This window comes from Giraffa tippelskirchi, chromosome 8, assembly GCF_054371585.1.
Source record: "Giraffa tippelskirchi isolate mGirTip1 chromosome 8, T2T-mGirTip1v1.2.pri, whole genome shotgun sequence".
Lineage (NCBI taxonomy): Eukaryota > Metazoa > Chordata > Mammalia > Artiodactyla > Giraffidae > Giraffa > Giraffa tippelskirchi.
In genome coordinates this window covers 81,782,506-81,796,216 of record NC_137282.1, presented here as the reverse complement: position 1 = coordinate 81,796,216, position 13,711 = coordinate 81,782,506, and the positions used below count along the sequence as shown (strand labels likewise).

The 13,711-nt window shown below is 37.6% G+C and overlaps 1 protein-coding gene and 1 long non-coding RNA gene across 4 annotated transcripts in view; one reads left to right on the top strand and one right to left on the bottom strand.

The window, feature by feature from the left end:
- Positions 1 to 13,711, bottom strand: part of LOC145517756 (uncharacterized) — a 63,814-nt gene that overhangs the window by 27,893 nt on the left and 22,210 nt on the right. The gene's annotated exons all lie outside the window — the stretch shown is intronic.
- Positions 1 to 13,711, top strand: part of RANBP3L (RAN binding protein 3 like) — a 49,296-nt gene that overhangs the window by 21,646 nt on the left and 13,939 nt on the right. The window contains exons 2-6 of one of the 3 annotated variants that reach the window (XM_081520902.1): positions 4,993 to 5,051; positions 5,743 to 5,782; positions 6,279 to 6,356; positions 12,294 to 12,365; positions 12,846 to 12,985. In XM_081520902.1, coding sequence (XP_081377028.1) covers positions 4,993 to 5,051; positions 5,743 to 5,782; positions 6,279 to 6,356; positions 12,294 to 12,365; positions 12,846 to 12,985 — 389 coding nt within the window. The remainder of the gene's footprint in view (positions 1 to 4,992; positions 5,052 to 5,742; positions 5,783 to 6,278; positions 6,357 to 12,293; positions 12,366 to 12,845; positions 12,986 to 13,711) is intronic. The other 2 variants (XM_081520903.1, XM_081520904.1) reach the window with 2 other exon arrangements.

The window sequence follows — 13,711 nt, the reverse complement described above, 5'->3', positions numbered from 1 at the left end:
CTGATCTCCTTTAGGATGGACTGGTTGGATCTTCTTGCAGTCCAAGGGACTCTCAAGAGTCTTCTCCAACACCACAGTTAAAAGCATCAATTCTTCGGCTCTGTGTTGCTTTTTCTAAAAATACAGTATTCTGATTTTGCTTCATGGACATTTAATATTTGTGAAGATATTAATTATATGCATATTACACATATAATTTTAAAATATATATTATGTATGAAAGTAAATTATATACATAGAATTTTATAAAATATACCTTAAGCTCTCTGTATAGTCTTTTCCCTCCAATTTCCTTTCCTCCTGTTCATTCGCTGAATCACTGAATTTTTATGTCTGGTAACCCTTGATTATCTGCTTGTATTTAAGAAAGGGGCACTCACTAAAAAGCTCATTGGCAGCTTTGTGCACTTGAACTGGGGACTCATCATCTGGTTTGATCTTTCACCAATAAATCCCTTTGTCAGTATCTTTTGTTCCTCTTCTTTGGGATTGGTCAGACTCTCCAGAGAAAAATCTTATAATTTCCTGCCTAAAGGAAGTAAACCTGGCTGCCACCATTCTGTGAGCTGAGTAGAGAGTGCTCAGAACTTGACTATTTTGTATGCATGATAGGCAGAATAACAGCTCCCTAAAGATGTCAATATCCTAATGCCCAGAACCTATAAATGTGTACCTTATATGGCAAAAGAAACCCAGTAGATGTTAAGGATCTGAGATGGGGGGATTATCTTAGATGATTTGCATAGGCACACTGCCGTCACAAAGGTCATCACAGGACAAAGAAGGAGGCGACTGTCAGAGTCACAGAAGGAGATATGACAGTAGAAGCAGACGTTGGAGTGATGCGGGGCCACAGGTCAAGATATGAGGCGGCCTCTAGAAGCTGGAAAAGGAAAGGACATGGAGTCTTTCCTGAACCTCCAGAAGGAACACAAACCTGCTGGCCCAGTGTAGACGTCTGGCCTCCAAAACTTTAAGATTATAAATTTGTATTTTTTTAAAGAACTAGGCTTGTCCTAATTTGCTATAGCAACAGCAGGAAACTAACAGAGTATGTAAACTTTCACCTAATGCCCGTCTTTTCATTATAGAACCTCCACTTCAAGCTTTGTCTGCTGTTTCATCTTTTCTGGGAGGAACCCCTGAGTCTTCTGCTTGAGTGAGAGGGGACAGTTGCTTGGTTCTCAAATAGACAAAACCACTTCCTATTTTCAGCCAGTCTTCACTTCTGCTTCCAGAAATACTTAGTGATACCCATCCTTGGCCTTTTGGCGGCTCTGTAGGGAGCCAGCCAGGTTGCCTCTTTAGTAGTCCCACAGCGGGCTTAAGGGTATCACTTATTCTTCTACTTTACAGCTTCCAAAATTCTGTCACTATTATTTGCCTTCAGTTTTCCTTGTCTTTGTGGTACCTCTCCTGCCTGCTCTCTGGTCCCCCCAACCAAAAAAAAAATTACCCAAGCCTTTATTATTGTCTCATTGTGATTTCTGACATAGTAGCAGCAGAGATACATATGCATGATCAATCAACATTGACAAGGTTAAAAAAATGTAAGTGCTATGATTTTATACTGATTTTTGCCTGGTGTGGTACTGAATGGTATGTATTATACACTGAGAACATAACATTGTGCTGGTAGAGTTGTAGGAATGTTAGTATGACCTGTGGGAGCTAAGAAAATGGTTTTATAGGAGGGCGCTCTGGGTTTAAAGGCTTTTCTCACTTACTGCTAGTGTGACTTTGAGCAAGCTGCTTAACGGAGCCTCAGTTTCCTCCTCTGAAAGTATCTGGAAACATGGTAGAAACTATATTTAATCCACAAATAAATTTAAAGGATTAATTTAGACAAGGTGACAGATAAAAGTGCTTGGCCACAGTATTCCTCCATTGTGGAGCAGAAATACAAGTAAACTGAGATCGACTGAGTTATATAGATGGTACTTTCTGTGCCCCTCCTGTATGTAACAGGCTTCGCAGGTGGCTCAGTGGTAAAGAATCCGTCTGCCAAGCAGGAGACGCAGGTTCGATCCTTGAGTCAGGAAGATTCCTTGGAGCAGGAAGTGGCAATCCACTCCAGTATTCTTGCCTGGAGAATTTCATGGACAGAGGAGCCTGGCAGGCTACAGTTCATGGGATCGCAAAGAGTTGGAGACAACTTTGGGACTAAACCATCACACTTCTACATTACAAGTACTTAATACAACATTTGTGGGATGAATGAATGTCTTCTCTTAATGAAGCATTTTAGAAAACAACAATGGATATAGGCATTCTTTAAATGCTACATGAACCTTAAAACAGGCAAAACAAAATTTTTTTAAGTCTTTAAAATTTTTCTTCCCCATCTCCTTATTTTCATTCCCTTTAACAGAAGACTGTATTTTAAACTTTTAATTATTCCATTTTCCTGAAAAAATCATGGATGTGAGATTAAGAAAGAGATAAAGAACAATCTTGTCAGTTCTTCTCTAGAATTTAGACTAGCCTCCTAGGTTCCTTATTTCCTCTCCCTCACTCCCTTCCCCTTCTAAGCCATTTTCCACACAGCAAGCAGAGTGATCTTCAGAAACAAAATACATATCAGAGTGAATCACTCCCCCACTTAAAATCTCTTATTGGCTTTCTATCTTTCTTGGAATAGAAACAAAACTCCTTGGCACAAACTGCAAGGCTTTTCAAAACTTCATTTTCATCTTCAGCCTCATCTTATACCACTGTCCTCTCTCTCTTGCCTTGCAAAGTGACTTGGATATAGCCACTCCTCAACACATATTTGTTGAATACGTGGATTAATGAACAAGTGATCAATGAACATATTAGAAAGAAAAAAGGATAAAATTTAAAATATACCACTTTAAGGACCATGATCTTATTTTCAAGTTTTCCTGTTGGGTCAGGTTAGAAAATTTCTGTGAACCTAACAGCTTGATAAGTGTTTACTTTTAACTTTGTCTTTGGAGTCAAAGGACTGCCTTGGGAGAGGGGAAGAGAATCTAGATGGGAGAGGAGATAACTAACCTCCTTTCTAACTAATAGATAACTAACTAACAGGCAACTGTCTAACAGGTAACTAACCTGCTTTCTAACTAATGTGCTGGACAGTGTTAGGGAGAGATGGCTACAGTGAGGTTAATAACCCTTCAATGTGTATCTAGTAAAATATATATATATATATATATATATATATATAATCAATAAATATTTGTTGATCTGATGAATAAAAATTGCCTTCCTACTTTACCATATGCCCTCCAAACTACAAGTAACCCTGTATAATTTCCTACTTAATGCTGCCACTGAAGATCACTTCTGCCTGTTTTTAGTTCTTTTTTTTCTTTTTGATAGAGGGAAAGTCAACTTGCTATTTGTATAGAGTTAGGTCAAGTCACATTACTTTAAGGATGACTATCCTAAGTCCAATTTAGAAGAGGCCCATTTAGTATTCCAGTTTATAAGTATTTCACTACACATTCACAAAAACTATTTTCTTTCAAAGTCATTAGAGGTCTCACTTCTTAAGTCCAATGTAATGGCTGAAAAAGGAGCCTGTTCTAAGAAAGAACGAGAGTTGAGCTACAGTTTAATCTAGATGGCAATGCCAGTATGTTGTTGAGCATTTTTTGCTGTGGTTCACTTGGCTCCAAGGGCAGACAGCACAGGAAGCACTTGCATAAAAAAGGTGAAGCTTATCTCCCTGGACTGAAAGAAGTTCACAGGGGCCAGGAGCTGGCAGTGCGTGGTCTGGCAGAGTTTTGACACACTATTATGGGATAAGATTGTGGGTGACTGGAGAGTCCCTTTTTGGCATATAAAAGGTGTAATTATCTGGTAGTTCCTCGAAATTCTTCACCTAGACTTCTATTTATTCAGCCAGTGATGGCAAATTACCTCAGCTTCTATACCAGGACAACATATCAGTAATGGCTGCAGGAAGTCTAAAATGAGAAAAGTTCTGAGGTCATATTTGGGCTTATCCAGAAAGTGCAGTCATAAGTTAGCCTGTCAGCTGTAAGTTTTGGAATCAGGATTGGTGTCACACTACATATTGAATATCCTTTCTTTCAGGCTTTTTTTGGGTCTTGTCAAAATCTAAGTAATTATATCTAAAAATCCATTTAATTTTCACATAAGCTCATAAGTAAATACTGTTATAATCTTTTTTTTGGGGGGGGGGAGGAAAAAACTAAAGCAACAGGCATGTTGTTTCCAAAAGTATATCGTCAATGACTGGTGGGACTTATACTTGAACACATGCCTCCCTAACTCCAGAGCCCAAGCTTCTTACAGCTATACAATCTTCCCTATGAATTTTAGAGTACTGATATTTAATGCTGTCATCACTCATTTATGCCCTAGAGTGTGTGAGTTCCTTTCTAGCATTACCTAAGATAGGAAAAAATGAAAGATTAATAAGGTTGGAAGGGCTGAAGACAAATTACTTACTTTATAACACTGTTTAAAACTGATTCTTAGCCTAAATATTGAAAACATGACTTAGTATATATCTACTCTAGTCGAGGAAATATGAATTAATTCTGGATCATTTAAGTATATCTATACCATTTATATCTGAGATCCAACCCAAGTAGAAGTACTATTTTCAGATGTGATTTTTCATCCCTTGAAATTTTTTATTTAAAAAGTTTAAAATGTATTTTATTTTTTATTTTAAAAGTATTAGTCACTGTGTCATGATGAGTTTCTAAATGGAGGTAATTATATTTTGTTTTCCTTAAACACTTAAAGGATGTTCTTTTAATGGAGTGATCTCTCTATTTATGGAAACATATCATTTTCCCCAAGTATTTCTTTCTGTAATTAACTGTTAAAATCATTTGTAAATATGCCAATTAAACCATTCATATAAAACAGTTTGGAGTTTACCCCAAGGTAGGGAAAAATACAAAACCAAAATATCTTCAAGTATTTTTAGTTGGTGTTAGAAATGTCAGTGTGTTGTTTGATTTCTTACATGTTCTTTTTCTTTTACAGAAAAATCTATCATTGCTCAACCAATATTTGTTTTTGAAAAGAGAGAACAAACTTTTAAGGTAAGATCAAGTTACTTTTCTTTGTATGACTTTTACTTTGACGAAGAAGACTATTTTGAGAAGCTAGCTGTGCTAAATGATATCACTGCTGCATAAATTTATTCTTTTTCACATAGCAAGAGTTGTAACTCAGAATATTTCCATAGTAGGGACTTACTGATAGCAATTTGGCTGAAATGGGAAGCCAGAGACCTTATCCTGAAACTATGGATAACGTAATTTTTACCAAAATTATCTGTTTTTTTGGAGTGACTGGGAAGGGGGAGGGACTGAAAGAGATTAGAAGAGTTAAGGCTCGTCATGGGTTCCGACCACTGACCTAGCTTAAAATGGATATAAAATAAATTCTAAACTGCAATATATGATTCAAAGGAAGTCTTAAGGACTCCATTTGCTTTTCTCAGCCTCATACCAAAATCACTTGCTTTGAAAGACATGATAGTATTCGTAGCATTCTAACTTCAGCTTGAATAGCATTTTGTTGTTACTCATTATTGCTTATGGAGACAGTTTACCCTACTACCCCCCAAACTAAAGAAAAACCCAACCCCTAGTGAGCAAATGTGAGCCGCTTTTCCTAGCCTAGCTGAAAAGACCTGGCTTCTGAGAACTGTTATGAAGTGACAGGGTGGAAATGCGATTTGAAAATAGCAAACACTCAGCTCTCATTGGCAGCTTTGTTTCCTTCCAGAGACCTGCAGAAGACACCCTGTATGAAGCAGCAGGACGTGGTAATGATTTGTATCCTATATTTCAAAAGCAATCTTTTTATCAAGAAACAAGTAGGCAAAAACATTCTGGCACAGACTATATAAAATTTAATCATTTTTTCTTGTTTTTAAGCACACAGATAGACTGGCTTTTGTTTTGAAAGATGACATATAAGTCCCTGAGAATATTATGTTAGCAATACTAAAAGCCTATGGCTCTCCACTGCTTGTCCTCCAACCTTCCAAAAACATTCTCTATACAATTTCAGAATTTGTATATAATTTTTTGTCAAAGCCACTTGTTTCTAACTCTTTCACCGCAGGATGATATATGCCTGTCAGTTTATAATGACCAAGCTATTAACCCCAATATTTAAAACTGAGTTTCAGGAATTAACATGTTGTCAAACAATGATACATCTAGAGAAAAGGAAATTATATTTCTCCTCTCATATCATGGATTGAAACTAATTTGTTATTGCAATCAATTTTACCCTTCACATTGAATTTCTTACAGAATGCAATGAGTTTTCAAGAAAGCGTGTCCGGGGTTCATCTTTTACTTGGCATACTACAGATTCTCAGAACCAAGGAGGTAGGTATAGCCTGGGCTGTTGAGTGTTCACTGCTACATGTACTCTGAGTGTCATACTGCTAGGAAATTTTCAGATAGGTAATGTTTAAAAATATACCCATTGGATGGTGTTTCGAATATACTGTTATGTGAAAACAGCACTCTATAGAATACAGTGAGTTATTATTTAAAATTCAACTCATCAACATCGGAAAAAAGACCCAAAGGACATAAGCCACGATGTTAACAATGGTTATCTTAGATAAAATGGGATTACAAGTTATTTGAACACCTCCCTCCCTTTGTATCCGGAGAAGGCAATGGCAACCCACTCCAGTACTCTTGCCTGGAAAATCCCATGGACGGAGGAGCCTGGTAGGCTTCAGTCCATGGGGTCGCTAAGGGTCGGACACGAGTGGGCGACTTCACTTGCATTTTTCATTGTCATGCACTGGAGAAGGAAATGGCAACGCACTCCAGTGTTCTTACCTGGAGAATTCCAGGGACGGCAGAGCGTGGTGGGCTGCCATCTATGGGGTCGCACAGAGTCGGACACAACTGAAGTGACTTAGCTCCCTTTGTATTTTGCTGTGTTCCCAAAGTTTCTGCATTACAGAAACTAGCTACAGAATTAGCTTTACAATTAGGGCAAACTGCTATTTCCTTCTAAGTAAGCATCTCCTTAAACAGATGTCTGCCTTTTAAAAAGACACTTTTTTCTAAGAGCTTTATCATATGCTGTGCTTTGAATAAATCAGTAACTTAGTTTGCCCCTCTTCTACACTCCAAGCATTCTGGTGACTCCATTTATGATGGATCACAGGCCCTCTTCTTGCCATGCAGCTGTTTATATGAATGTCTGTCTCCTCCACTGAGAGCTTCTTGAGGTCATCCTCATGCCTGACAGAGGGTCTCATACATTATAAGCATGCAAATATTTACTGAATTGATATCATCCTCACCAGAGGCACACTATTTTTAAACAGTAAAAATACAAAGATTTTTCTAAACTGATGACAAAGAAATTTTCCAAAACAGCAAAAATCCAAATGAAAAGATAAACAAAATCCTATTGACTTCAGTTTGCAATCTGTTTTTGGCATCACCCTTGTCCCAGAAGTGACTAACATTGTCATCCTTCACGGACCTCCCAACCTTCCCTCCTTCTGTGCCAGATAATAAAGAACTTCTTAGAACCTCAAGTCTGACACTCTGACTTTTCAAGATCCATTCTCATTCATGATAAGCTTTCTTTTTCAGCTACTGTAAAACATTGACATTTTAGTGGCAAATAAAATAGGGGTCTTAGCAAAGTATGCATGGATGAATACCTTCTGAATTCTACCCCTACAAATCCACACAGTATACCTGTTTATTTTTGGTAGAAAATTTAAACTTGATAATGTTCTTTAGGATTTCATGTTTATGATAGCATTCTTTTATATAATCAGCCTTGTAAAATAACTTGCATTATTTTTCTTATTATTGTCCATCTATATGGTTTATAATATTTGTAGTACTCAAAATATATAATGATGCTTAAATTCTCATTCTAAACTCTATGCTTTAAATTTATATTCTAAAGTTTAGGATATCATTCCTTTTGAATTTTTTGCTAATTAAAATATTACTTCTTTTTACTTAAATTTGTAATGCTTTGCTAAGTAAAACTATTTTATCATAATAAAATTTTGAAATGACTGAAACATACTCTATGTCAAGATTATTATTTTTTTGTCTTTTTTTGAAAGTGTGCAGTTTAGAAGCATTAAGTATATTCACACTGTTGTACAACCTATTTAATCTTTACATTTTAAAAAAACCACCCTTAGTAACAAATTCAAATAGTGCCTGAAGGTAGCAAGTGAAAAATTAAAGTCTCTTTGTCATTAGTTTCAAAAGAAATATGATTTGTAGTCTTGCATATTTTTGTTTTTACTGAACAACAAACTGCTTTTTCCAAGTTAAACTTACCCTTATTTCCACAAGAAATAGAAAATACAAACTATTCACTTTCTTTTAATGGATTCTACCTAGGAATCACATGCAACTAATGAATTTATATTCTTATTAACAATGCCAAGTGTGACTGGGCATCAATATGTCAGACTCCTTCCAGATACAGAAGAGATAGGTCCTAGTTCAATCAGCTCCATCTATACCTGCCTGACAAGCTATAGACATTAAGAGGAATAGGGGTTCTAATACCAGAGGATTTGTTTTGGTGTTATTTGTGCATAAAGCAAAGAGATGACTAAATTATCTGGATAATTGCTTCAATTCATTTTCTAAAAACAGACACACATATGAAAAGGATGAATAAAATATTACCAAGCACCATCACATTCTATGTTGTGCAGAATGTTGGTGGTATTGGAAGGAGCCAAATAGTACAATTAAATGGTTCATTCAGTGTTATTTTTCAATTATAAAGATCATGCATGTTTGTGTGTGTGTGCTCAGTCGCTCAGTTATGTCTGATTCTTTGTGACCCCATGGACTGTAGCCTCCCAGGCTCCTCTGTTCATTGGGATTTTTCAGGGAAGAATGCTGGAGTGGGTTGCCATTTCCTTCTCCAGGGGATCTTTCTGACCCAGGGATTAAATTCATGTCTCCTGGGTCTCCTGCACTGGTAGGCGGATTCTTTACCACTGAGCCACCTGGGAAGCAATAAAGACCATAAAAACATGTAACTGAACTTTGAATTAGAGAAGCAATTGTACCCCAACATATATAATGTTATAACACTTCAAAAAAGTGATTCTTATTCTTTTCTCATCTCCATTAATCCAATTCTCAAAGGCTGCTATCTTTGCAATTTGCCACCAAGAGGTGATCTCTTTGAGATTTGTAGTACAGGTGTATCTCGTTTTATTGAGCTTCACAGATATTACATTTTTTACAAATTGAAAGTTTATGGCAACCACACCTCAAGCAAGTCTATGGGCTTCATTTTCTAAAAGCATTTGCTCACCTTGTGTCTCTGTGTCACATTTTGGTAATTCTTGCAATATTTCAAAATTTTCAGTATTATTATACTTTTTATGGTGATCTGTGATCAGTGATCTTAGATGTTACTATTGTAATAGTAATTTGGGGGGGCACTTCAAATTGCTCCCATGTAAGATGGCAAATTTAATAAGTGTGTGTGTTCTGACTGCTCTACCAGCTAGCCCGTTCCCCCATCTCTCACTGTCTTCAGGCCTCCCTATTCTATGAGATAAAACAATATTGAAATTAGGCCAATCAATAGCCTTACAGTGGCCTCTAAGTATTCAAGTGAAAGAAAGAGTTGCATGTCTCTCACTTTAAATCAAAAGTTAGAAATGATTAAGTTTAGTGAGGAAAGAATGTCTAAAGCCAAGATAAGTCAAAAGCTAGGGCTCCTCCATGGTTAGCAAACATTTAAATGCGAAGGAGAACTCCTCGAAGGAAATTGAAAATGCTATTCCACTGAACACATGAATGATAAGAAGGTGAAACAGACTTATTGCTGATATGAAGGAAGATCTAGTGGTCTGCATAGAAGATCAAACCAGCCACAATATTTCCTCAAGCCAAAGCCTAATCCAGAGCAAGGCCTTGACTCTTCAGTTCCGTATAGGCTGAGAGAGGTGAGGAAGCTGCAGAAGAAAAGTCTGAAGCTAGCAAAGGCTGGTTCGTGCGGTTTAAGGAAAGAAGCTGTCTCGATGACATCATAGTACAAGGTGAAGCAGCAAGTGCTGATGTAGAAGCTGCAGCAAGTTATCCAGATGATCTAGCTAAGATCACTAAAGAAGGTGGCTAAGCTAAACCACAGATTCTCAATGTAGATGGAACAATCTTATACTGGAAGAAGATGCCATCTAGCACTTTCATAGCTGGAGAGGAGAAGTCAATGCCTGACTTCAAAGTTTCAAAGGATAGGCTGACTCTCTTGTTAGGGACTAATGCAGCTGGAGACTTTGAATAGAAGCCAATGCTTATTTACCATTCTGAAAATTTAGGGCCACTAAGAATTATGATAAATCTACTCTGTGTGCTCTATAAATGGAACTACAAAGCCTGGATGTTAGCACGTCTGTTTACAACATGATTTGATGAGTACTTTAAGCCCACCGTAGCAACCTACTGCTCACAAAAAGATTCCTTTCAAAATATTACTGTTCATTGACAATGTATCTGGTCACCCAAGAGTTCTGATGGAGATGTACAGTGAGATTAATGTTGTTTTCATGCCTGCTACCACAACATTTGACCTTCCCAGGTAGCTCAGTGGTCGGTAAAGAATCTGCCTGCCAATACAGAAGATATAGGAGATGTGGGTTCAGTCCCTGGATTGGGAAGATCTCCTGGAGGAGGAAATGGCAACCCACTCCAGTATTATTGCCTGGGAAATCTCATGGACAGAGGAACCTGGTAGGCTACAGTCCATGGGGTCCCTAAGAGTAGACATGTCTGATCAACTGAGCATAGACAGAGACAGAACACAACATTTATTCTGCAGCCCATGGATCAAGGATTCATTTTGACTTTCAAGTCTAATTATTTAATAAGTACATTTTGTAAGGTTTTAGCTGCCATAGACAGTGATTTCTCTGATGGACCTGGACAAAGGCACTTGAAAACCTGGAAAGGATTCACCATTCTCAACACCATTAAGAACATTTATGATTCATGGAAAGAGGTCAAAATATCAACATTAATAGGAGTTTGAGAGAAGTTGATTATAGTCCTTACAGATGACTTTGAGGTGTTCAGGACTTTAGTGGAGGAAGTAACTGCGGACGTGGTGGAAGTAGAAAGAGGACTAGAATTAGAAGTGGAGCCTGAATATGTGACTGAATTGCTGCTATCTCAGGATGAAACCTGACAGATAAAGAGTTGCTTCTTATGGACGAGTAAAGAAAGTTGTTACCTGAGACAGAATCTACTTCTGGTGAAGGTGCTGTAAAGACTGTTGAAATGATAACAAAGGCTTTAGAATATTACATAAATGTAATGTTCATAAAGCAGGAGGGCCTGAGAGGATTGACTAATTTTGAAAGCAGTTCTGTGAGTAAAATGTTATCAACCAGCACTGCATGCTACAGTGAAATCATTCATGAAAGGAAAAGTCAATTGATGATGAAAATTTCATCGTTATTTTAAGAAGCGGCCACAGCCACCCCAGCCTTCAGCAATCACCACCCGGATCAATCAGCAGCCATTGACATAGAGGCAAGACTCTCCACCAGCAAAAACATTATGACTTGCTGAAGGCTCAGATGATGTTTAGCATTTTTCAGTGATAAAGCATTTTTAAATGTAGGTATGTTGTTTTTCATAGCAATAAAGTATTTTAAATTAAATTACATATATTGCTAGCACACTTAATAGACTACGGTATAGTGTAAATGTAACTTTTATATGCACTGGGAAACCAATGAAGTGAGTGTGTGACTCAATTTATTGTGACACTCACTTTATCACAGTGGTCTGGAACACAATCAGCAACATTTCTTTGGTATGCCTATAATTCTATTGTTGCAGCCAAGACCACAGTCTTAACCCATCAGTTCACGTTGATAACCTAGCATAATGGTCATTTTTACTTCTCTCCTCAGGTATCATTAAAGATTGGGGAAGGGACAGAGTTTATTAACAGTTTTATAACATTCTTTAAGAAATATATATTAATGCACACAGATGGTTCACTATCAATTTGGATTTTATAATCTGTAGAATTTCTCTCAGTACTCGATTTCATGATTCTGAAGAAGACTGTCTATTTCATTAGTGACCTAATTTTCACTTATTTTCTGAGAGTAAAAAGACTGTAGCAAAACTCACCTTGCTTTTACACTTTTTAGTAGAATAAGCCCTCGCATAATTAGTGCCAACAGCGACATCTACTGGTAAGTTCATACAAGACTGTGAAAACAGTAGAAACTGACATGTTCGTTCATAGGTTTAAAATTTTCTTAATATTTTTTACAGTGAAGAAAAACAATGTTTTTATGACATCAAACTTTGTGCAAAGGAATGCTGATCTGAACAGTGCAGAACAAGGTATGTAGCTTCTTTTATTACATGAAACTTGAAGAAATTTTATGTTTTACCATTCATGTCTTAATGTGTATGTGTGTGCATGGTGGTAGGGTTGAGTGACAAAACATGAAGGAATATATTTAGTAAGCAAAGTCCCATGATCAAATTGAAAGTGAAAGTAAAAGTTGTTCTGTCGTGTCTGACTCTTTGTAACTGTATGGACTGTAGTCCATGGAATTCTCCAGGCCAGAATACTGGAGTGGGAAGACTTTCCCTTCTCCAGGGGATCTTCCCAACCCAGGGATCGAACCCAGGTCTATTGAGTAAAAGCGAGGCAGGAAGACAGTACTAGGCAACTCACTGGCTATTTTGACTTTGATTAGTTGACATTAACCCTTCATTTAATCATGACTTTAGAAAGTAAGCATTAAATCAGTAAGAAATTGAGAGGAAAATTATTTCACTAAAGATATATTGACCCTTTAATTCTGTTCTTTTAAGGTCCTGTGAAACATTCTGAGCTTGTTCTAAGACCTGCTATTTTGCAGCCACCTCAAACTCAAGGGTATATAAAAGTGAGAAAATCATTTGGACACAATGTGTTGGAATCCTGTAAGGTTAAAGAAAAAAACAAAAGTAAGGTAAGAAAACCTCCTACAGTAGGACTGATCTCAACTTCCCATACTTCTTTTGATAGATTGTTGTGGGTCCCCATATCCAGAATTAGGGACTACCTGATGCTGAAGCAGCTACCAGGCTGGAAAAAATGCTGGACAAGATAGCCAAGAGCCCTCAGTGACTGTACTAAACTTGTCCTCCTAAATTGGAGGGTTGTTCCCAGGAGCAGGTCCTGTGGTCTCTCCTAAGCTGTAAAGCTGAGTTCTGTGTGGTGGGGCCCCTTGGGGTCTTGATCTGGTGCACTGACCCCATGTGAGAATAGGGGAGCAGTGAGGTGGCAGAGGCCAGAAGTCAGAAATCAGAAAAAGGAAAAGGATTTTTTTTTTTGTATCCCCAGCCAGTAGACATGCTGGTGTGGCTTTGACAGTTTGGATCACACCATGGTTCCACTCCAGCCCCATGTTCATGGATAACAGGAGCAAGGAACTATCTCCACAGTGTAACTGGGAGGGCTTGGGGAGCTCCTGGAGACAGAAACCAATTTCTCTTCCAACTGAATCGCTCCTCGTGGGCCTTTCCAAGGAGATGCTCATTTTACTAACGTCATACAGATAAGGGTATGGGGACATTCTGTTGCTATAGTTCTGTGTCTTCCAGAAGCAGATACTTGAGAGGAAGGGGACACCAGATCGACAGGTTGGAGTTTGAGTTATTCCACCAGTCAGTTGTTTCCAGCTAAACTATTGAGG